Source organism: Conger conger, chromosome 3 (assembly GCF_963514075.1).
Source record: "Conger conger chromosome 3, fConCon1.1, whole genome shotgun sequence".
NCBI lineage: Eukaryota > Metazoa > Chordata > Actinopteri > Anguilliformes > Congridae > Conger > Conger conger.
In genome coordinates this window covers 70952917-70976990 of record NC_083762.1, presented here as the reverse complement: position 1 = coordinate 70976990, position 24074 = coordinate 70952917, and the positions used below count along the sequence as shown (strand labels likewise).

The window sequence follows — 24074 nt, the reverse complement described above, 5'->3', positions numbered from 1 at the left end:
TTTACTGGATTCATATTTTCCCCAATTAAGGAAAAACCCGAGGCGATCTTACAACTGGCCCTGCTTAAGTGCAGTCTTGTGGACGCCCTACAATGCTGTATTTGTAGACCAAACTTTTTAGTCTAGGCTTTTTGAGTAGCCCAAGTAGTGTGTGTCCCCCGCCTACATACACTACTGACGTCCCTGACAGGATTACGGGGATGTGGTGTGCGACGCGCATCATGTTTAAATGAAGCTGAACAACACTGAACCAATTGCCACCCCCCCCCCCCCAACTGACACCTCTGCTTGTATGTATCACGAGATTCCAATAAGATGAAAACATATCACTGTCAAATTCCAGTTGAGAAAAACAAAAGATCGGGACTGCACTTGAAGTGTACAGTCACCCAGTGCTGAATTGAGGAGTTCCAGCTCCTTTCTTTCTCTTGGGTCTACAGCAGTTGGCTCCGGAGAAGGGGGCAGTTTTGGGTGGGAGCGGGGGGAGGGTCACAGGACTGTGAGAGAATGCCAGCAGGCCTGCCCATGTTTCTCCTGGCCTGGAGCCTAGCTATGAAGGCAATGTAATCTAAGTGGGCACGGCAGCACATGTTCACACTGCTCAACCTCCCTCCCCCTCTGTGCATCCCCGCACGTCCCACCAGCTATTCAACAACTTAAGACTCCATTAATTACACTTCATTTTTACACAGTCGGTTCAAGTCGCCGTTTTTCTTCCAATGTAAAATCAATTTTATGCTGACACACACGTCACATAATTATATAAAGAAGGAGTAAATTAAGTGCCAGGGCGAAATGGATTCATCACGGGATCATATGTTCTATCGAAGAAGAAAAGGTTGAAGGTTATGGTTGACAGAAAGAGCGCATTACGTGTGTAGGCAAAGCATATTAAATGATGTTAAGCGTGGCTTTGCCACTGTTAAACGGATTGTTGTGCCTTTGAAAATGGAAAGATTCCAGAACATTTAACAAAATATGGGGTTGCGGTTGGGGTGCGAGCTTTGGACAGCCAGATGGAAAACATTTTGGTCTCCCGCAGTTGAGTTCATGTTGAGCAAACCCAAAAATGTATAAATGCAATCAAGCACAGTGGAGCACAGTGAAACATTACAGGAAACTGTCCCGGTTGCGTAACAGCACAGCCTCATTGTGAAAGTCTAGGAACCACCTGTGGGGTGTCTCAGGTTGTTTTTAACGTAAAAAATCACATGAAGAATCGCACACAACCAATTCACCAGCGCTGATGAAATCGGAAAAAGCCAGTTTCTCTCTGTGGGTAAGCCATAGTGCTTTTGTCTTTAGCTTTTTTTCCCCCTCTCTTTCTTGGTTCGTTCAGAGTGTTTTATTTCTGTTTTTAGGCCCGCACACACACTGTGTGATACGGAGCGGTGCCAAAGGATCTCTGCAGTAGAGGCTGGCATTATGTACCTAGGCCTGAAATTCCTCACTGCTGTCCCGGACACCTATTAGGCCGGGGAGGGGGGTGGAGACACTGGAGACATTAGTACACAAACAGTTTATCCCCGCTCCACTGCGCTGGCTTGCAGTAACTTTAAAAAAAGCACAATGTGTGCTGTGTGTACCAACAGTTTATCTCGCTCTCACGACAAAGCACCATACTGGAAGAAACTTTGTGGAAAAAAACATCAGCGTCAGCCCGGCCAAAAATGCAGACGTGAGTTTAGAAAGCACGTCATGCCTGGAAAAGAACAGGAACCAAACAAACATTAAAAAACGGATCCAAATACACTGGAAGGGTCTCATTAAAAGCCAAACCGTCCACTTACGGAGCAGGCGGTCAGGAGACGTCAGAATGAATCCTGGGAATGACTCAGTGACAAGCAGAGGGCACAGCCAGGATATGCACTGACCTGTGTCTGACACACAGACGACGTAAGTCCCTGTAAGGCTCTGTCAGTCTGCACACACTACTGACGTCCCTGACAGGATTACGGGGATGTGGTGTGCGACGCGCATCATGTTTAAATGAAGCTGAACAACACTGAACTAATTGTCCTGGAGACTGGAACAAATTTGATTAAGACCTTAACCCCCCACGGCCACAGACGAGGTTGAGCTTAACCAAAATTGGGGCCCCGACACGGGTATAGAAATTCCTAAATACATAACTGCCAAGTACAATTGTAGCAAAGGTTTGTAGCAGATGGGAAGACGCAGGTGCCATGCTTGTGGTTTTCTGATTAATGTATTTCTGACAGAATGCAATTTATTGATATGTGGACTATATGTAAACCAGCAAAACCTTGCTGCATCATGCTGTCGTTCACCGACAGGGCAGATCTCCTCAAAGCCACAGTGTGGGAAAAAGAAAAAAAGAAAACAGGCAAACAATTCTAGGAGTTATGTTAATCCTAAATCTTGAAAGGCAGGACAGAAAAGATGCCAAAACCAAATATATATTTTTTATTTGAAGCCTCTCAAAGCATTAGAGACCAATTTAATGTGATTATAAAATAACCAGGTAATTTGAATCTAACTTATCACAGCTGCAATCAACTTTTAAGCGCTTACACTGCCAAGTGCTAACTGTTCTTTCCTCTCTCAATATCACCCCATTATTCCATACCTCCTTTCCCCCCCTCCCTCGCTCCACTCGTCCCTCGCACCTTCCGGCTCGGTGTTCTCCACCCGTGTTCGTTCCTCTCCTCCACACCTCCGTTTTCACTCCGCCCGCATCGCTCCGTCACCCCGACCTCCCTCAGCGACGCGCCCTTCGTCTCAACCTCTCCCCCTCCTCCTTCTCTTCCTCCAGCCTCTCCCGGCCCCATGGGTGTGAAGGTGCTGCAGTGCTTTCCCTGGTACAGGCGCTGCAAAGAGCGGAGCAAGGGCCGGCAGAGCCTGAAGGAGGCAGGTGAGAGAACTGCGCTCTGGGGCAAATAAATAATAAATGGTAAACGGTTGGCATTTATATAGCGCCTTTATCCAAAGCGCTGAATATTGATGCTTCTCATTCACCCATTCATACACACACTCAACACACCGACTGCGATTGACTGCCATACAAGGCACAGACCAGCTCATCAGGAGCATTTGGGGGTTAGGTGTCTTGCTGAGGGACACCTCGACACACCCAGGGCGGGATCGAACCCGGCCACCCTCCGCCTGAGCCAATGTCACTCATTATAAAGATAAAGAGTGAGGGGTGGTGGTGATTGGAGGGTAAAGGGCAGGACAGGGGAAACACCTGACACTAAGGGGCTGTGGCCTTTCAATAGACAATGCCAAATACAGGCCGAGGCACTGCTCATAAAACAGGCCATGCAACCTTGTTCTATGCAAATATCATCTCTATTAATGTAAAGTACAGCTGTTATGTCAACTGTGAGACCAAGAGGACTCATGTGATCACATACCTCCCATGTCCTGAAAATTCATTCATATTATTTTGTTTTTCTTTGCATGTCACCCCCCTACCCCCAGCACCCTCCAGGGAGGCCCCCCACCCTCGGCTCTCCTCCACAGCCTCTTGGGGCAGCGAGGGGGAGGTTGGCAGCGGGACGGGGGTGTATTTCTCTCAGAAGGCCCGGGTGTCATTCAGACACCAAATGGACAGCAATATCAACGCCATCGATGCCACCTACTGACCCCCCCCCCCCTAGCCTCCTGCCCCCTCCCAAAAGGACATTTCATTAACGCGGGAGATAACGGAGGCGGGGAAACAAGCAAAAAGCAAAGCAAAAGTAGTGTTTACATCATTACCAGCAAGTGCATTCTGTATCCTTATTAGTTTATTTTGCGTTGTCTTCGCACCATTTCCCCAACTTTTGTGTCTCATGTTAGATATTTACAGTTGGCATACTGGCTGTTCTTTGTGCGAGAAAGTGGTGTATTTTACACTGACATCCGGGAGCTATAGTACCTGCCCGTTTGGCCTGTTCCATTAACAAAATTCAGTTTCAACTTCTAGAAGGTAGACAACAGGAACAACAACAAAAAAAAAAAAATCTTTAATCTGTGTGCATGAGGTGTGTGTATACAAGGACATTTCCATAATCGCGTCGACGTGAATGTAAGAAGAAATACCTTATTTGACTCAAGTTCACCTTGACGGCTTATTTAGTGCAGCAACAACACAACGTAGTCAGTGTCGAACTGAAGATAAGCTTCCGAGAACGGGTGCTGGGAACTGGGTACTTTATTAACAAACTAATGTTTGGACCAATTCTTCTGAAGGGTTCGTCTTCTCAATCAATCCAGCGAAGTGTTGTAATAAAAGGTTTTAGCCTTTTAACCTACTTTATGATCCAATAATCGGATTCAAGTTTATGCTTCAAGTGTAGCTAGGCATGTGGCCAAGGGGATGAACATGCTAAAGGGCTAACTTCTGCTCAATTTTGTTTTTTTTTTATTTAACAACTGGTCAATATGTGTACTGAAGCAATATTTTACGAAGAGATTTCAATTAACAGTCGCTTCTGTTATTCTGTTCCAAGTTAATTTTTAGTTAACCTCCGTCCATAGGGCAATTATCACAGTTAAGAATATACTACACTCTATTACGATAAAGGATATTATTTGCTCATGAAATCTGGGAGAGCATCTTCATCTTTTAAAACTGTAAGCCTTGCGAAAACCCCTATGAACGATACACAAAGAATGAAACTGAATAAAACCTGACCACCTGATTGTGTTACAAAATAGCCTCATAAAAGTTGGGTAACGGACTCTAAAATTAAAGTGGGTAGTGAGAATAATGTCTATTTTTATAAAGCGCTGAAAATGTTTTATGAATCTAAACTACTCCTGAATTGTTACTTGGTACTCTCATTGTAAATACTTTTTATGTTGTAATGTCATTATAAAATGTACTAACCAAACGATAATAAACAACGCTAAAACAGTCGTTTTTGTGAGGTTTCATGACTCCGCTCAAACCGAGTCTTGTCTTTCACACACAACACACTCAACCGTTAATCTGCGTTCTGAGTGGTTTCGAGATACTAGGCTTCAAAGATGTCAAACTGAATGGGCTCCAAGCAGATACAACTATTTAAAAGTAGCATTTTTTCATACTTTTAAATGGTATTTTTGTGTGAAACTCCACACATATATTTAGTGCCGTATAATCAATGTATTCATGATACAAACTCATTTTTGTCAAAAACGTCCATTAGAACCGTATATTCTTAAGGTCCGAATTTCCCCCAAACAGTCCAAAGGCCACACAATCAGCATACAAGTAAATCGAGTAAGAACTTCACATGTAAAAATTCATTTATTTTTTATTTTTACTCCAAAAACACCCCCCCCCCCCTCCCCATTAGAAGGACACATGGTGAACACTGTTGTGGGAGCAGCCTCCATATTATTAAAAATCCAATGTTTTCATATAAGATGACAAATAGTACAGTTATAACATTTCTACATGTATTTACACGTTTTTCCCTTTTAATTGTGAAGTATAATCATGTATTTGGAATTGCAAAACTGCATGGCGGCATGTTGTTTAACCGGTAGGGAGCTTGACGAGTTTACTCTGGCGTACGCCGTACGTGTGAGGGAATAACACTGATATTACAGGAGACCGAGATTACGAAGGCACACACTGATGACCTTGGGAAACATCTTCTGTTCTCTGGGTTCTAAGGGGAGCTGCCGGACTTTTGATCGGGCGTTTGGAGGGGCAGCCCGTGGGAGTCCTGGCGGGAGGAGCGCCGTGTTCCTGTCTGCGGGAGCTCCATCAGGGTCTGCACGGTTTGGGCGATCCGAGTCAGGCCCTCATCCTCCAGGATTTGCTGCGGAGAGCACAGAGTCTCCTGCAGGACGTGGACATGAGCGTTAGAATCGGGCACAAGGCAAATTCACACACCCACCCTCACGTACTCAGGATGCAAACCAGAGCTGTTTGCCAAGTCACTAAGGAAATACCCGTGGGCCATATATTATAAACTATAGGTTCAAAGCCAAATTTTTCCCATCTCAGCATGTTTGTCTCAAAGATGTTGATTTATGCCAGGTCAACCCCCCACCTCCCTCAAACAATTTGTCAACCGGTGTTGCGTCAAGTCATGATGTGACCACTTTTCTACCTACAATTGGAAATATGCGTTTAGTACTCATCAAATTACCAATTTAAAGGTACAATAGGTAATTTTGGACTTCTAACGGTTGAGAGAGGAATAGCAGCAACAAACACGCTTGAATCACAACACTGTTTTTCCCCACCCCCTTCTCTGTAACCGTGCCGGCATTGAAACGATATTGGCTGTGGCAATTAGAACCAATTTTCAACCAATAATCTAGAATTATTTTAGTTATACAATGTTTTGGTACAGAGTGTTGGGCCATGAACTGTAGGACCCTATATTTTGAAACCCAAATATAAGGACTATGAACACAGGCAGAAGGTAAATCAACATGTCAGTGAGCATTTTTCAATGATAGGAATAGATTTACAATGGTCTTGTAACAATGTTTAAATACAAAAATCCTACCTATTGTACCTTTAAAGAAAAATAAAAACATAAAATTTTGGCCCAGTAATTGGTCATATTGACCTTCGTGACTGACATTGATTAGACGCCTGACGTCAAGATATTTTTGTGAGCTGGATGGCATGAATTCATGTTTTGTCACATTGCATTGAATCTTTTGTGAAACAGTAAATGCAAAGGTAATTACCAAACTAGATTATTTTACACACGCATGCAACGCCCCCAATTTCCAAGTTAACGAGCCGTATTGCTTAACCACATTCAGTGACCGAATTAGCATGCACACCCACACCCAAAAGCAGCAGTGTAAACACAGCTAGGGTCTCTCACTGCCCATGGCCACCTCCGAGAACAGGGAAAGATTATGGTGCTTTGACTGGGGCTCCTGCAGCTGTCCTGCTACATGCATTTCTATGGTGGAACTTCACTCTATGGTGAAAGCACACCATCATCAAAGTGCACTCTGGTGGAACTGTACTCTATGTTAAAAGCACACTCTATGGTGGAACTTCACTATGTTAAAAGAGCACTCAATGGTGGAACTTCACTATGTTAAAAGCGCACTCTATGGTGGAACTTCACCATGTTAAAAGCACACTCTGTGGAACTTCACCATGTTAAAAGAGCACTCTATAGTGGAACTACACTATGTTAAAAGAGCACTCTATAGTGGAAATACACTATGTTAAAAGCGCACTCTATGTTAAAAAAGCACTCTGCAAACATCTGCACGGGCCAACCAGTGACCCATCACCCATTCAAAATCACACCATCCAACTTAAAAAAAACACCCCAAAAAAACATAATCCCAATGGAGCGGTAGAGGAAAGATGGCTGTCGGGGAGAGGGAGCAAGCAGGACGTTATGGAGAGGAGGTGAACTATGGATTAGGTGTGTGAGATCACCGCACCCAGGCTAAGCATGCAGATCAATCTGTGCAAAGTAGCGGAGTGCAGAAACTTACCTTCTCCACACAGACGCACTGTAGCACGTTAGCTAGAAACTTAAGGCTACACAAACAGCAAATACATAAAGACTGTATAAAGACTTTCAGTCACATATACACACAAGACACATCTTGAAAAGAGAAAGTGCAAAACTGAGAGAAAGAGAAGGGAATTGGGAGAAGGGCAGTGTGAGGTAGTGTGTGTGTGTTAGAGAGACCATGTATGTATGTGTGTGTGTGTGTGTGTGTGTGAATGTGAGAGAGACCATGTGTGTGCACGTATGAGTGTGTGTGTGTGTGTGTGTGTGAATGTGAGAGAGACCATGTGTGTGCACGTATGAGTGTGTGTGTGTGTGTGTGTGTGTGTGTGTGTGTGTGAGAGAGTGTGAGAGACTGTGTGTGCACACGTGAGTGTGTGTGAGAGAGAGAGAATGGGGGGAGGGGGGAGCAAAATAGAAAAACATGACAAATGCACTCAAAAAGCCTATAATTTCATACATACATAGGGCAATAATTAGAGGGGCTAAAACTGATGTTTGTCCTTACTCAACACAGTGGTAATGCATTATGCCTGTATAATTATCTCTAGAAAACATCACTGTATAATAATCTAAAAAAACTCCCGTCACAATATAATTACCTCTAAAAAAACATCAACAGCATTAGAAATAAACTGCACAACGAAAATAACAACAATGAACATGGTCAGAGTTTCTTTTTTAATAATTTCTTTACAGTAGAAGAAACTATATACTCATTTTTTAAATATATAGGTATAAATATTACAAAATACATCCTTTTTTCCCCCCCATTTAATCTATTTGAATCTGATGTGAATGTTGCTCACTGTATTAGTTCATGTGTTGCCCGTCCCCGTTTGGATTTTGGTTGAATCCGAACAACCGAATTTACAGTCGACATGTTGGAAGGATGCAATGCGTGAGGGAAGGAAACGAACACGTAAACGATCCCTTGTAATATTATTTCCCACAAGTGTGTCAATAGCAAGGAGATGGCTCGCTACACGAAAAAAGTTCACTTTCCCATAAAATGGTGATTTGTTCATCTTGGTGAAGGTGGCTAAAATAAGCAATTAGGGGAAAATAAGGAACTCAAGGCCCCATAAGAAGGTCCTGACCATGTAGACAAATGTCTAAAATGGTCGAAACATTTTTGTATAAACCAACGCTATTTAAAATGGAACTGTGGAATATAATTATGCACAGGAAACAAAGACCATTTTAGTCGGTCAGAGAGCTGCTTCCATCACGCAGAGGGCGATTTAGAGGTACACTTGAAGGCAAACTTTGATACAATTGTTTGATAAGGCCATAAAGTCTTGCATACATTCAACAGTTTTCTTTTGAAAAGACACTTGGGACTATCAAATGTCCCACTTGATAGCGAAATTCTCTCTCAATGGGCAAGACACAAACCCCCTCATAATGAATCCGTGTGTATGTGTGTGTGTGTGTGTGTGTGTGTGTGTGTGTGTGTGTGTGTGTGTGTGTGTGTGTGTGTGCGCGCGCGCGCGTTTGCACCATGCCTATATTTATTGGTTATTGGTCATAGTGTATTTATCGTCAAACTGCTCGACAAATGTCTGTTCGACTAAACTTTTTTTTTTTAAATAGCCATAATTTTATTATTATCATTATGAGCGTATTCTGAATCCAGCTAATTCGCATTACGATCATAGGTTCAAAAAGATGCTTAGTCTTGAAAAACTAGAACAAAAAAAAAAAAAAAAAAAGAGAGAAAGGACATTGAGAAATGCACCCTGCCTCCCCCCCCGCCCCCCCAATTTCAGTCATTATGGGTCTAAAATGGCGGGACACCATTAGACGTCACGTGGGTTATAGACGGTCAGCGTGGCGCATCAAGCAGAGCTGCATTACCCTGTTTGTGCTGCTGATTTCACACAAGTGGATTTCACTAAATGAGTGACATTTATTCAGACCGAGAGGGGATGCTGTTCCACACTGTGACCCACCTCCAGCCCTCCAGGGATGCTGCTTCATGGGGCTCAGATTTTCCCATCATAATAAAATGGTTTTATATATATATATATATATATATATATGTATATATACACACACACATACACACGTATATTTCTTTTTAAAAACAAATCACGGCTCATGTTTCTACCTTTTTCCCCACCAATTTCAAATAAATACAAAAGGAAATAACTTAATTAGGTGTTTACATTGAAACAATTTTGAAGAAATTTCAGAAAAAGAAAAGAAAAAAAGAAACATCAAAACAAGTTTAAAAAAGCTTGAACATATTTTAGTACCTTCTGATCGCAGCAACATTGCCCCCTGCTGCTCACAGTTAACATTGAAGAGATGAAACGTTTAAAAAGTGTCAGTTGTAACAGTCGAAAATCATTAACAGGGACTGCATAGGCATGCCAGTTATTTTAGTCAGCCACAATTATGTCATTATATGTGGTTTCGACCCCTTTTAAGAACACCAGTAGAAAATGCCCCTCAGAACTTAAATAATCTTACAGGAGCTACAGGAGAGAAGAATAAATCCCAATCAAGATTAGTACTGCCATTATATCAAACTCTCTGCTGTACACGTTTGACATTCCCTCAGATCATCTGCCACCATTTTGCGGAAAGCAGTGATGAGGCCCCCAAATTTCACCATCAGATTCAACCTCCCTGCCTCAACACTGCCCCTGGTGGTTATGTAGCAGAAAAACTACCGGTAGTTGTTGAAGCGTACTTTTTTCTTTTAAAGAGCAATTTCAGAGCTTTACATATTTAGTGCATTATATTCTAATTGTTAGCGTTGCCCTAACTGAAGGTTAAACAAGACTATTTAGAAAATGTAGTGTGATATCGGTCAGTCATTCCTCAGTTAAAACTGTTAATATGCTGCGTTATGTCTGAGCAGTGACATCACATTCAACAGTATGATTATTAATTATTCCTCATGGTGAGGCAAAGCAAGTAGCCAGAGTAAGGTGATATATCTGCCTGCTGTGAGCACTTGTGAGCACATGCATGTGGAATACTGCGACCTACGCCCGTACCTCTCCTATTCATAGCTTATGGCTTCAAGTCTTAAGCTGATGGTAACTCTACAGAATACAGTAAAAGGATGGCAGCAGCTACGGCATATGTGGGAATCCATATTTTGGAGTGTAAGATTGACTGACCACAGACGTGTGCCGGGAAGCGTGTATGTGCGTGTGTGTGTGTACACTAGTTAGTGAGCTGACATTACAGGGCGTAGAGAAAAGCCATGGCCAGGTGTGTGTCTGTGTGTGTGTGTGTACTAGGTAGTGAATGAGTGGAGTATAGATTATGTAGAGCAGGGCCAGGGCCAGGGCCATGGCCCGGGGGGGGTGTGTGTGTGTGTGTGTGTACTAGTTAGTAAGCGGAGTGTACAGTATGTAGAGCATTGCCATGGCGAGGTGTGTGTGTGTGTGTGTGTGTGTGTGTGTGTGTCTACTAGTTAGTAAGCAGAGTGTACAGTATGTAGAGCATCGCCATGGCGATGCAGTAGAAGAGCAGGAAGCCGTGAGAGAGCTGTGAGGAGGTGGGAGGAGCTGGGGGCGGAGCCTCCTGTCCCAGCAGTGCCTCCACGGAGCGAATCACGGCGGGCAGCTTGCAGCTCAGCACATCGGAGGACAGACACACGTCCGCCTGAGGGACAGAGGGACGGGGGAGCGACAGAGGAGGAGAACAGATACGGGGAGAGACGGACATAAAGCCACAACACAGGGACAGACAGTGAGGAGAGGAGCGGGAGGGGGAGCGGGGGCGGAGGAAGAGGAGGGGGAAGAAGCAGGGACAAAAACAGAGGCAACACAGTGAGCTCAAAGCACACGAGCAAATAGCAACAACAACGGCAACGGTCACTGCATCCTCAGCCTGTGAACAGAGGCAAGCTCGCAGTTTATTCTTGCGCAGAAATTAAAATAAATAACCTCCACTGTTCACAACTGCAGAAAATGTCAGCAAAGCCATTATGCTGCTATTCAACCTAACTTTGCGCCCCTGCCCATTGTCACACAACACAATGCAGTGCAGCTGGAGAGACTTTAAAGACATTCCTGAAGCTAAGCGCCTTTGCGGCAGTTTGAAACTATAATTCAATTCAAACTTTTAAGATTACGAAAGCTGCCAACTGGGCAGAGCGCGTTAATCTGGAACCAGGAAATGAAACGGGAAACTCTGTCCAAGAATGGCTGAAGGTCTGTTTATACAGAAGAGACGCGAAGCCTTTCATCAAGAGCCAAACGGACGAAACGTGCTAAATGAAGAGGCGAGCGCCCGTCCTAAAACTCAGCCGCCCAGCCTGACTGAGCGGCCCTGTAGACCAGGGTTCCCCTCACTCTCCACTGAGCTCCTGATACCATGACCAGCACCGCACACACAGTGACAACTCAACTCAGTGACAATAACAGGCTTTTTCCTGCCATGAAAAGCATCACCGGGCTGGGTCATCCCACACTTCACATAGTCCCCTTTTTCTGCTTTGGCCCTCACAAATTTTGCTTCCCCGCAGGCCAAAGATTTCCCAATGCAGGAAAAACCTTGATTAAGTCTGGATGAGCAGTGAATACAAAAAAGAAATACTTTGGTTGGCATGCTGTATAAACGTCAAACAGAACTGGATATCAACTCATTATATGCCTCGAACCCTCACTCTACACAGATCTTAATGGGTTCTTCTAAACACATCACAAAGACATCAACACAGATGGTCGCATACGACCATGGAAGGTCCAAGCCTGCAACAGGAGCGCAAGTACGGACGCACTGTTAAAGAACGTAATATAAATAAACATTGGTACTTTTCCTGGTTTACATTAACATTTAAACAAAGGTGTTATTCCGGGAAGTTGTTTGGGCAGGAGGCAGTAATGCGGGAATTTACTGTGCCGAATCGATCGAGCGTCATCTGTTTACATGGATAATGCATAAACGTGAACGCTGCGCTGTCCGGAGTCATGTCTGCTGCCAAGCAAGGAAACTAATTACAATAGACCACTACAAACATTTACCCTAAGCCTAGTCGCACAGCATTCTGCATTACACGGCTGTTTAACCCTTTACGCCGTGAGATCACAAATATCCAATCAGAACGTTCTGAACGGAACACCCTAATGCTGATGTCACAATCTTCACTGGTAACTGAAAGTTCTCGGGCAGCATCCGAAACCGCATACTAGCATACTACATACTACTAGCACCCTAAATTTCAGGTTGATTTTCACCGGAACGTAGTACGAGTAGTATGCAGAGTATGCGATTTCGAAAGCAGCCACATTCCAAAAAAGCCACTCTTCAAAGGGTTAAAGACAAAGGCTCTTACGAAAGCCTCGGTTCTCCACTGGCTGAGGACGGGGACAGGTGGCTGACCTTGATAAGCACAAGCTATTCTTCAGCATAAAACCCCACTGTGTAACACTATAGCCCCAGTGAGACCCCCCTGGCAGCTGCAGTACTGCTGGACAGGGCGATGTGCAGTCTTATTTACACCCCTCTCAGTCTGAGCGGGGCCAGGCTCAGCCTGCAGAGGCCCCAAACGCACACCCTAAAATTAGCCTCGTTATTAGCGTCCGTTTAGCGATGTCCCAGTTTTGAATGAAAGTAGAACCGCTAAAAATAATGACCATTTTGGGCTGCACTTAAACTGGTAGCTGTGTGTTTATGCTGTGGTTACCATGGTAGCCAGCAGTGTAATAAGAATCTGATCCCGCTGATGTAGAACACTCTGTACAGTCAGTTAGAATAACTTCCTAAGTCACAACAGAGGGTGGAGTTTGAGAAACGGGTGTGGCGGATGGCCGAACATTAACACCCATCTGCGCGCCCGTGATTCCGCGGTGCGGATTTTAACAGGACGGAATAGGCACCAGCTCGCACCTTCGGTCCGGAACATTCTCTGAACATTACATTACATTAGAAGTCATTTGGCGGACGCTTTTATCCAATCGACTTACAGCTGCTTAGACTAAGCAGGAGACAATCCTCCCCTGGAGCAATGCAGGGTTAAGGGCCTTGCTCAAGGGCCCAACGGCTGTGCAGATCTTATTGTGGCTACACCGGGGATCAAGCCACCAACCTCATGTACCTTAACCACTACTCTACAGGCCGGCCTTGAACGGGACCGAACCGGCCGCGGACGGGTGGGCCCACATACAATAACCTCACCCGGTGCCGGCGACGTGTAAGTCTGACTCCTCTTTGATCGAACGCCCAGCGTCTGTATGTCTGCGTCGGCTGTGTACGGTAAGAGTTTAACCGCCTGCGCAGCTCCGCTGGAGCATTGTGGGATATGGGAGGCGTACACCTGCCGAAAACCCACTGCAACAACAGAACGAGTCTCCAATTACAACTGGTCGTGCCACACAGAACAAAGGAAAGGGGGGATTTAAAGTAAAAAGAAAAAAAAAAGAAAAAAGAAAACCGGTACGCGGAGAAGACGCACGTTTATAAACCGTGACAGAGATAGGCAGGGGGAGGCGAGGGGGGGGGGGGGGGTGCGTTACCTCCGGGACTCCCAGCTTCCGGCAGGCGGCGATGAAGTTCTCCACGTTCAGGCGGCACTTGGCAGCACTCAGCTTTGGCTGGAAGGGTCAAACAGGACGCACACTGAGAGGCCGTATCAGAGCCAAGTCCAGCCGCCCGCTCCACTGTGACTGCCTTACATGGCCTCGCCTGGCTTATCTGGGCCCGCGAGGCTATCTGCAGTGATCTGTTTTATAGCAGCCGCGTGGAAAAAGACAGCCCCTAACCACGCCAGTATTCATGACGCAACACAGTATTAGTATCTCGCTGAGTTCAATCCTCACTGTGTCATAAGCGACGGTCCATATTATTGGGCCAATTTAGCATCGTCTCGCATAAAAGTCATTTGTGGGTTGCCATAATCATTTCGTTTTCCGTTGGTAGTTACTGCTGAACTAAGCTAACTCTGAAAAGCCTCTGAAAACGTAACCCCCATGAAAGTGTAAAGCTAATAAAAGTTTCTATTTCTGGCCTTCTTTGTACGTACAACAAAAAAGATTTCAGCCACAGTGACTCCCATTACGACACAGGGGGTTGGAACCTCGTTGGATAATTATCAAATACTGTGCAGTAACGATCATGGCCACCGTGTGGCGTATTGCCTCTTTATGTCCGTGTCTCTTTAACTACACCCGATGCAGCTGCAAACATCTGAACAGAGGCTGCATAAACGCACCCAGGGAAAATGCTTCACCACTGGTGCCTATTGGATGTTGATAGGACAGCCAATCAGCAGTAGGGCCTTGACAAAAACATCTCCTGATCGCTGCGCGACCTTGCTGCTGTTTGGCCGTCTTAATAACACCCAATCGATATCAGTGGTGTTTTTACTTCCTGGAAGCATTAGCCTCTGAAGTTCAGATGTCTACTTCAGCATCAGAAAGAAAATAAGATATATGGAATCAATCTCCCAAGCCCTACTTGTCAGTACCTCCATAAAAATCTGGATAAAGTCCTGCCAACTGAACCTTGCCCTGCTCTTCCAGGGAGGGACCAGGTAAAGCACTGCTTAGCATTCAACCGGTTTGTTGAACAGGCTCTGAACACCAGCAAAAGGGTCGATCCATTTCAGGTTTATGTGTCAACTTATGTTCTTAATTATTTAAGTCACTCAATCATATCTGACATTGTATAGGCACGAGTTACAGCAAAGAGTTTACTGTTCTCAAGCGCAAGAATAGCTTATAGAGGTGTCAGAAAACAAAAACTAATTGGATGAAACAAAAGCCAGAACACAGATCTGCCCTCCAGGACCAGGAGTTGCACACACTGGTCCAAACTATATAACAGTCTTAATCACTCCTATTGGTGAGCCTCTGAGCTGTGAGGAGGAGCTAGCTTTTCGCCTTCATCGCCGTCAGATAAGAGAGATGATTGGCTCACCACTGCTGGGGAGGGGATGTGGATGATTGACACGGACCGTGGCCGCACTTGATTGGCCAGCTGGCAGAGAATCGTGCCATTGGACAATGCATCTCCCAGGTCATCCGACAAATTCAATTTCAGCCGGGACTCCAGAGTCTGAGAGAGGAGGAGAAAAGATTCATCACACTTAAAATACAATAACACTTTTACTTTTATGCCAGAGAGAAAGAGAGATGACAGAGGACAGACAGAGAGAGAGCGAGAGAGCGAGAGAGAGACAGACAGAGAGAGAGAGGAGAGTGAGTGTGTGAGAGTGAGTATGTGAGAGAGGAGAGAGAGATGGGGAGAGGGAGAGAGAGGAGAGAGGAGAGAGAGATGGGGAGAGAGCAAGAAAGAGGGAGAGAGAGAGGAGAGAGGAGAGATAGATGGGGAGAGAGGAGAGAGAGGACAGAGAGAGATGGGGTGAGGGAGAGAGAGGAGAGAGATGGGGAGAGAGAGAGAGGAGAGAGAGAGGAGAGAGAGAGAGAGAGAGAGAGAGAGAGAGAGAGATGGGGGTGTACCTTTCTCAGCTGTAGCATGTCCTGCCTCTCCTCTCGGGGGGAGCGTGATGAGGGGCGGGACTCACTGCGTCCCGTCTCCGCCAGACAGTGCACAGAGCCTGGGGTACAGAGGAGACCCGTCAGTACTCACTCTCACTCTCACTCTCACTCTCACTCTCACTCTCACTCTCACTCTCACTCTCACACTCACACTCACACTCACACTCACACTCACACTCACACACTCACACACTCACACACTCACACACTCACACACTCACACACTCACACACTCACACACTCACCGTCAGTACAGAATGACACTCACACACTCACAGTACTGACCCAGACAGACAGACACCCCATCAGTACCCACAGAGACACACAGACAGACACAGACACAGATATAGCCACAGACACCCCATCAGGACTGACAGAGACACACAGACACACACAGACACACAGACACAGACACACGTACCGGAGGTCTTGACATTGCAGCGCGAGGAGGCTCGGAACAGGAAGCTGCTGGGTTTCTGGGCCAGTCCAGGGGGGGAAGATGCTTTTGGGGAAAGGGGCGCATCTGTAAACAAAGAAAAAATAATCCACTGAATTTTTACCTCTGCAAACATGCTAAGTCTAAAACCGTGAGAGAATATGGTGCCTGTGTCTAAAATGACCTATTACCTGCATATAGGTGTCTGAAATGACCTATTACCTGCATATAGGTGTCTGAAATGACCTATTACCTGCAAATAGGTGTCTGAAATGATTACCCTGTTGTTTGCGTGACAGTGCCTTGTTTGTGTCTGAAATCAGTACTTGTTGAAAGTTGTAACCTGAAATGAGTAGTGGCTGCTTATTGTTTAAAAGTGTTGCCTGTTGCTCGAGTCTAAAATGACTACCTGTTGCCAGTTGTTTAAAACAGTTGCCCTGCCTAAAACAGATGTGGGCAATGAGGGCCGTATTCATTTCTGGTTTTCATGACAACTTAGTTAATTAGCCGTAACAATAAGGCCATCTGACATCCTGCCTACATTTCTTCATAAGCACAACAGTTGCGTACCAAAGGAGTACCTGTTACCTGGTATTTAAAATCTGTTACCTGCTGTGGCCTGAAATGAGTATCTGTTGCCTGTTGTTTAAAATGATTGCCTTCTGTTGCCTGAAATGAGTACCTGTTGCCTGTTGTTTAAAATGATTGCCTTCTGTTGAAAGAAATCAGTACCTGTTGCCTATTGTTTAAAATGATTGCCTTCTGTTGCCTGAAATGAGTACCTGTTGCCTGTTGTTTAAAAATGTTGCCTGCTGTTGCCTGAAAGGAGTACCTGTTGCCTGTTGTTTAAAATGATTGCCTTCTGTTGCCTGAAATGAGTACCTGTTGCCTGTTGTTTAAAAATGTTGCCTGCTGTTGCCTGAAAGGAGTACCTGTTCTGCTGTTGGAGCGCTGGGGTGCAGGAGGATGGGAGTATGTGGACGTCTGGTCCCCACTCTGAGACTGACCACACAGAGAGGAAACATAAACAGGAGAAATGGACCAAACGACAACCTTTCAGTCAATGTTTAGTAAATGTTCAACCTTGATCTGTGATTAGACTAGAGTTCAAACCGGAAGGTTGTGTGCTCAAATTTCAGTTTATACACCTGTGCAAGGTTACACAGCTTCAATTGCTATGGCAAAAAATTCAGTCAACCCCAGTACAGCAAGTAGCCCATGCAAGGTTTATAAAGCCGAAGAGATTAGATTTTTCATATTTTACAGGGCTGTTTACCATACCATACTTTTCCTATCATCCATGAATGGGAGAGGCAGACAAATTAAAATTGTGATGGCACCATACTGATATAAAAAATATATGAAGGAGCTGCACCAATTACAGAATTCATTGGTATAAACACCCCCGAGCAACGTTGTCCATGATTGGACGATACTTCTGGTCGCCGGACTAATTACAGACTCATTAATGAAATAAATCATTAAAGAATTAGTCAAATTAACTCAGACAACTGAGGAAAGGAAACATCGTGTGACTGTAAAATGACATGGCGGAGGAGGCAGTGGAGAAGCTGACCGAGCATCTTTGCCGTAAGCCGTTGAGGGAGGGGCTGCTGTCTGACGAACCGCCACTGGGGGGAGACAGAGAGCAGAATCTCAGCAAACACGCCGGAAGAATCCGCACCGTGCGAGTCTTGGCCCACTGGCCTCGCTGACTGCTTGGGCGCAGGCGGACACGCATGCACAGGCACACACACTCCAACATCATAACAACGTCTCTCTCGCCTGCACTGCAAAAGGGTGCCGGGTCTGTGTACCGCATGCGCAGACAGTCACATACGCACTTCTTCACAAGAACCACAAGAAGATATCTGCACACACTGCAAAAGCTTCAGTGTCTATCCCTTGTACATACAGACGCAGACACGGAGAGGCACACGCACACGCACACGGACACGGACACGGACACGGACACGGACACGGACACGGACACGGACACACACGCACACAGACAGAGACACAAACACACAGAGACACAAACACACGCACACATACATACACATACACACGCAGAGACACAGACGCACGGCTGCACACAGACACACATGCATACACACAGACACACAAAATGTAAAAACTGTTACCCTGTGCTTCCTGTCTGTGATGCCACTGCCACCGCATTACTTCCTGTTTTCACTCCTTTCGGTAAACTGGAGAAAGAAAAAAAAGAAAAAAAAAGAAAAAAAAAGAAAAACAGTCAAATCACATGAAGTGAAAAGGGACGATTTAAGCCCAAACCCCGGGCCCCAGCAGGGGCCCAGCGGGGCCGTCAGATGTGCAGGCCAAGAAGCCCAGACTCCGATCCCACGGACGGGTGAGTCACAGCACTTCCGCTCCATCCGAGGGAGGAGAACCATCAGTGCTGCTAATTCACCCACAATCCCCCACACAACCCCTGCCACACTCTCACATTTGACACATTTCTTATTTTCCTCATCAGAGATGACGGAACAAGTTGATCACAGATTAAGCAGACTGGAAACCTGGCATTTACTACCCACTTGCTCTGTAATGGTGCTTCACAAAATCTAAATTCAGCCGCTACGAAGCTAAAGTTATTCATGCGTGCAGGCTGTGCAGATGAATATGGTGGTTGGGTGACCGGGGAGACACAGGAAATGACAGTAGAGAGTGTGAGAACCACAAGACCTCTGCTGTACAGAGTCAGTGGACATCCTCAGCCAAAACAGCCATGGGATTAAAAACCGTTGGGGATAATCAGACGATTTTTCGTTTTTAAATCACTGTTTTTTTCCTGTATTTTCTTCTAAATGTCAGTATTTTGAATGTATCCTAAATGCCAGTAAACTGACCCTTCTTTTCGTAATGGTAAACACCATCTGAGTTAGGTCCTAGGGCAGGATTAGATATACAAAAGTCTTGTCTGAGTTCTGAGAGTGGCATTTTGTACTAAATCTGACAGATTTCTTAGTTATAACACTTATAACTAACAGAATTCACACTTTCTGGACACTGGTTGGTTCAAAAACCCCATCACTTTCATCCACCAGCAGTGACGGTCACATCAGCATTATAAAGCTCAGATAAGAACACAAATCACAAAGGTAGGATCTCACACCTTAGAGGATACACACTCACACTCTCTCTCCCTCTAACCTATCAGACCCCCCCACCCTGTCTGTGGTGTGTGTCTCAATCCCTTGTTATCTCTATCACGTCCCATCTTTGTATTTCGGTAAAGTCTCTCAGTCAGCAGGGTCAAATACATCATTGTTTTGGATTCAAATATTTTGGTGGTTCGCAATCTTGCCTGATGCAATTGAGTCAACCAAGAGGACCAGAAGGCCAGTATTTCATAGAGTCCAATACGCCAGACATGTTCAGTAAACCATAGAAAGCAATTTAGCCTATGTCTGTTCAGTACTGACGTTCGGTCAGCCAGTCTTGCCAGTCTTGTGTGCGAGTGTGAGTGTGTGTGAGTGCGTGCGAGTGTGTGTGTGTGAGAGAGTGCGTGTGCGAGTGTGCGCGAGCGTGAGTGTGTGTGTGTGTGTGTGTGTGTGTGTGTGCGCGTGTGTGTGCGTGTGTGTGCATGTGTGTGTGTGTATGAGAGTGTGTGCGTGTGTGCGTGTGTATGAGAGTGTGTGTGTGTGTGCGTGTATGAGAGTGTGTGTATGAGAGTGTGCGTGTGTGCGTGTGTGTGTGTATGAGAGTGTGTGTGTGTGCGCGTGCGAGTGCGTGTGTGTGTATGAGAGTGTGTGTGTGTATGAGAGTGTGCGTGTGCGTGTGCGTGTGTGCGTGTATGAGCGTGTCAGAGACTCACCCTCCGTCCCGGCCCCTCTCTCTCTGCTGATGGGCCCTCTCCCTCTCCTGCCAGATCTGCAGGGTCCCGGGCCGACGCCGCTCCTCCAGGGTGGGGCTGGAGGGGCCGGGGGCCCCCGAATCCCCCGCATCCCCGCCCACAGTGAACCTGCGCAGGGCGGACAGGAGAGAGGGACGAGAGGAGAGAAGAAGAAAAGAGGAAAGTGGATGGCAGATGGATTAACATTCATGATCTGCTAACACTGATTCTCAGCTCCGTGCTGTTCCTTCTGCAGAACATTCAGCATTAGCATTTCTGCAGAAACTGGACCCCTCAGTTTACAGGCCAATTAATAGTCAATCTGCTTTTATCATTGCGCTGGTGTGAAACACGCAAGCCATTCTGAGACACGCAACATGCAAACTCGTGACACTGAATACCACGCTGGGTGAGGCATGGATGGTTCCAGAACCGAAATCTGGCAACCAGAACCATTAATCTCAAACACTCAAAAAAGACTTGAATTGAATAAATGTCTTACACACTGCTAATGATAAGATAACAGAGAGAGAAAGGCTAGCAGTACACTGTAGCACAGCACACAGCACACACCCGGCCCACGGGGTATAGCCACAATGGAGGATGTAAGTGGGATTGATGAGTACTGTCCAAGAACGGGACAGGCCGTGGGCAATCTGCTCTGCTTCACATCAAATGCAGTGATCATTTACAGTGTAACTGGGGAGGGGGTACAAATCCCAGCATATTGACTTTTCCCAGCCACTCAGGAACACACAAAATTGGAAAAGGGGGAGAGAGACCTTCGGAAAGGGAAATTAAACAAAGGGGAAAAAGTGGATTCACACAGAGAGACTATGCAAATAGTGTTCAGGGGCCTAGCGCTTAATCAAAAAGGGAAACCATGACAGAAACTGAGATTAGTCTTCGGTACACTGGAGAGACATAGAGACACACGCACACATAGAGACACACACAGACACAGAGACACACACAGACACAGACACACAGTCTGAGCTCAAAGGAAGGATGACAGTGTGTGTTACGTGTGTGCGACACACACTCACCTGATGGTAGAAGAGAAGTCCGGGCTGCATGCTGGGACCACGTTTTCCTTCTTATCCTGAGAGGAAACAGATTGGTCAGCACCACCCATCGGAACACAGTGAATACAGCAGAGTGAGAGGGCGCAGTGTGTCCTCCTGACCTGAGGAGGCGCTGTGTGCAGGAGGGTCTGCGGCTGTGGCCTGCTCTCCTCCTCCTCTTCCGTAACGCTGCTGTCGATGAAATCCACCTGTTCCACCTCTCCGTTCACCACTGAAGGAAAAGAAAGACAAAGTCAGGAAGAGAAGGACGATAAATAAATGCAGAAACTTCAAGAAAATAGTGAGGTTTGTAAGTATTTGGACAGTGACAGTTTTAAAGGACTGTAATTCCGACACAGTTCACTCCATACGGATGTAAATACCCTCCAATTAAAGCTGACAGTCCAGACTTTAATTATATTAATTTTAGCCATAAGGAGTGAACCATGTATGAATTACAGCCCTTTAAAACTGTGTCATTGTCCAAATACTTACGAACCTCACTGTAACTGCTAGTTGAAGTAGCCTCCAGCGCAGATTGAGCAGGTAGAATAAATGCCTATTCTACTGAACAGAGAGAAACCAAACACCATGCCGATGAGTCATTGAGCGATGATACCATCCACTCCACCCCCCTCCACCCCCCCCCACTCCCCGACACATTCATTTTTTCTGTGTACCTTTCCATACTCGGCACCAGACCTGGGTCTGGCACCGGACGCAATTGTGTTGGATTTAAATACTCCTCTGTGCCCGACTGATCTTGTCTAGTGCAATTGAGCCAACCAGAAGGCAGGGTTTGCACTTTTCGAGAGTACTTCATAGATTCCAAAACAACAGACAAGCTCAGTAAAGCGTGGAAAAGTATTTGAATCCAAAACAATTACGTGTTTGACCCAGGTCTGTTTTGGGACCCAGCCCTTGAATCTTGAGCGTGACCCCCCCTCACCTTTTTCGGGCAGGGGGTCCTTCTCCCCCTCCTCCAGCAGGTTCCTCTGGTCCCGAGACAACTCCGCCATCCGCAGGGACAGCTCCGAGAAGTCATCAGCAGACTAGGGGTACAACACCCGAAATAACATTACATACACACAACAACCGTTAGTGCCTACAAGTACATAAAGCTTTAACCCACATCGACAAAATTCCATTTCAAAGCATGTTAGCGCAATTCATGAAGGAAACTTAATATGAGGCTATATGCTTCATCCTCCAACAAACCAGTCGGGTCACGTCGAGATTTCATAAAATGTAAAACACACTTGAGAAATCCAGCTCCTCTGGCTAACTGCAATGTATACTGCGCTGAAAAATACGTTTGACGACAACTGCAGTAAATCCGGGGCGGCCTGTAGCGTAGTGGTTAAGGTAAATGACTGGGACCCGCAAGGTTCTAATCCCGGTGTAGCCACAATAAGATCCGCACAGCCGCACAGCCGCATTGCTCCAGGGGAGGATTGTCTCCTTCTTAGTCTAATCAACTGTACGTTGCTCTGGATAAGAGCGTCTGCCAAATGGCAATAATGTCATGTAAAAATCCAACTGACATTTTTCTGAACAGCTCAGCCTGATTATACACACACTCCAGAGGTGGGGGCGACAGCAGCTGATCTGAGTGCAGCTGACATGGCTGTCACATCCACTTCACTTGCAGTCAATTCAGAACAGCCAATCACATCCATCTGTTGCACGCCTCACTGCGACCCGGGCAACCTAACGTGCGCTCTCTTCCTGAAACGTGCGCTATCAAGCTACTGCGGCCGGCACACCCTTTGGGTGATGATTATTGGCTCTTGTGTTGCCTAGAGATAGGAGGGGCTTCAGTCAGCAGGGCATCACAGCGTCTCATCGTACACCAGCGCCTCCCACTGGTCAGTCGGGCTCCCGCAGGTGCACCCATAACGGACTGTAAATATCTGACTCACATCTCCACTGGCCCCGTTTCCAGGCTGTGGTATGATAAACAGCGGCGGCTGATATCACATGCTTTCTGGAGTGTGCATGCTGCTCTGCCTTCTCACGGATAGACAGCAGAGCTGGGACACGCATATGATTGGCCAGTTCAAACTGTGAAGGGGGGGGGGGGTATTTTAAAGAAAAAGAATATGAGGAACAGAGTGTTCCTGTATGTATACATCCCAACTACAGGCAACACACACACACATACACACACACACACAGTCAAGAGACATGGACAGACAGGCAGTGCTGAAAATGTTCTTCCGCTGTGACACAAAGAGTGTTCAGATGTGTCACAAGTTGGGGCATGGTTTCTAAACCACCGCACGAAAACCTCAAACAGTGCGTCAGCTTTCCTCTGCTTCTCCACCCGTCTCTGCATCACTGAGCAGCACTTTATTCCTTTTTCTGGCCTGAAGAGCAGCTAGCTCGGGGTAGGCCCCCCGTCTTCTACACGTCAGGAAGTCCAGGTCACAAACACGAGGCCCGAGGCCTTAAGTCTGTCACTGGGTCTGTCAGTCAAAACAAAGAGTTCCGCTGGCCCGCCAGTCACTTGAAAACCAATTTCCTTCCCTAATTCCTACAATAATATTTTTAATCACGCTGAAATTCCCAATCGTATCTATTCATTATTAGTTCATCTGGTATCTCGGAGACGATCTCCGCCGTATGCCTCCGCGCACAGAGCGCTCTCCCCGGGAGGGTGTTCTGCCAGCGTCCTCCTGACCCGCAGCCCAGAGCAGGGGGGCGGGAACACGGCCGTCTGGCGGGGGCCGGACCGGAAACCACGAGACGTCGGCGCTCCTCACCTCGTTCCCTGACCACCTCTTGCTGCCGCTGTCCACGCTGTTG

The 24074-nt window shown here is 46.1% G+C and overlaps 1 protein-coding gene across 2 annotated transcripts in view; it reads right to left on the bottom strand.

Moving 5' to 3' along the window:
- Positions 1-5291: 5291 nt before the first annotated feature.
- The window catches only part of lrch4 (leucine-rich repeats and calponin homology (CH) domain containing 4), a 46292-nt gene continuing 27509 nt past the window's right edge, over positions 5292-24074 (bottom strand). Inside the window, exons 7-19 of one of the 2 annotated variants that reach the window (XM_061234845.1) lie at positions 24032-24074; positions 22216-22318; positions 21389-21498; positions 21249-21304; positions 20185-20331; positions 18488-18553; positions 17920-17974; positions 17276-17345; positions 16329-16430; positions 15869-15966; positions 15327-15464; positions 13925-14002; positions 5292-5780 (exon numbers count right to left, since the gene is read on the bottom strand). The exon at positions 24032-24074 is cut by the window's right edge and continues 57 nt beyond it. In XM_061234845.1, the coding sequence (XP_061090829.1) occupies positions 5607-5780; positions 13925-14002; positions 15327-15464; positions 15869-15966; positions 16329-16430; positions 17276-17345; positions 17920-17974; positions 18488-18553; positions 20185-20331; positions 21249-21304; positions 21389-21498; positions 22216-22318; positions 24032-24074 (1240 nt within the window). In that variant the 3' untranslated portion in view covers positions 5292-5606. Of the gene's footprint in view, positions 5781-10829; positions 11070-13924; positions 14003-15326; positions 15465-15868; positions 15967-16328; positions 16431-17275; positions 17346-17919; positions 17975-18487; positions 18554-20184; positions 20332-21248; positions 21305-21388; positions 21499-22215; positions 22319-24031 lie in introns of those variants that run through there. The other variant, XM_061234844.1, reaches the window with a different exon arrangement.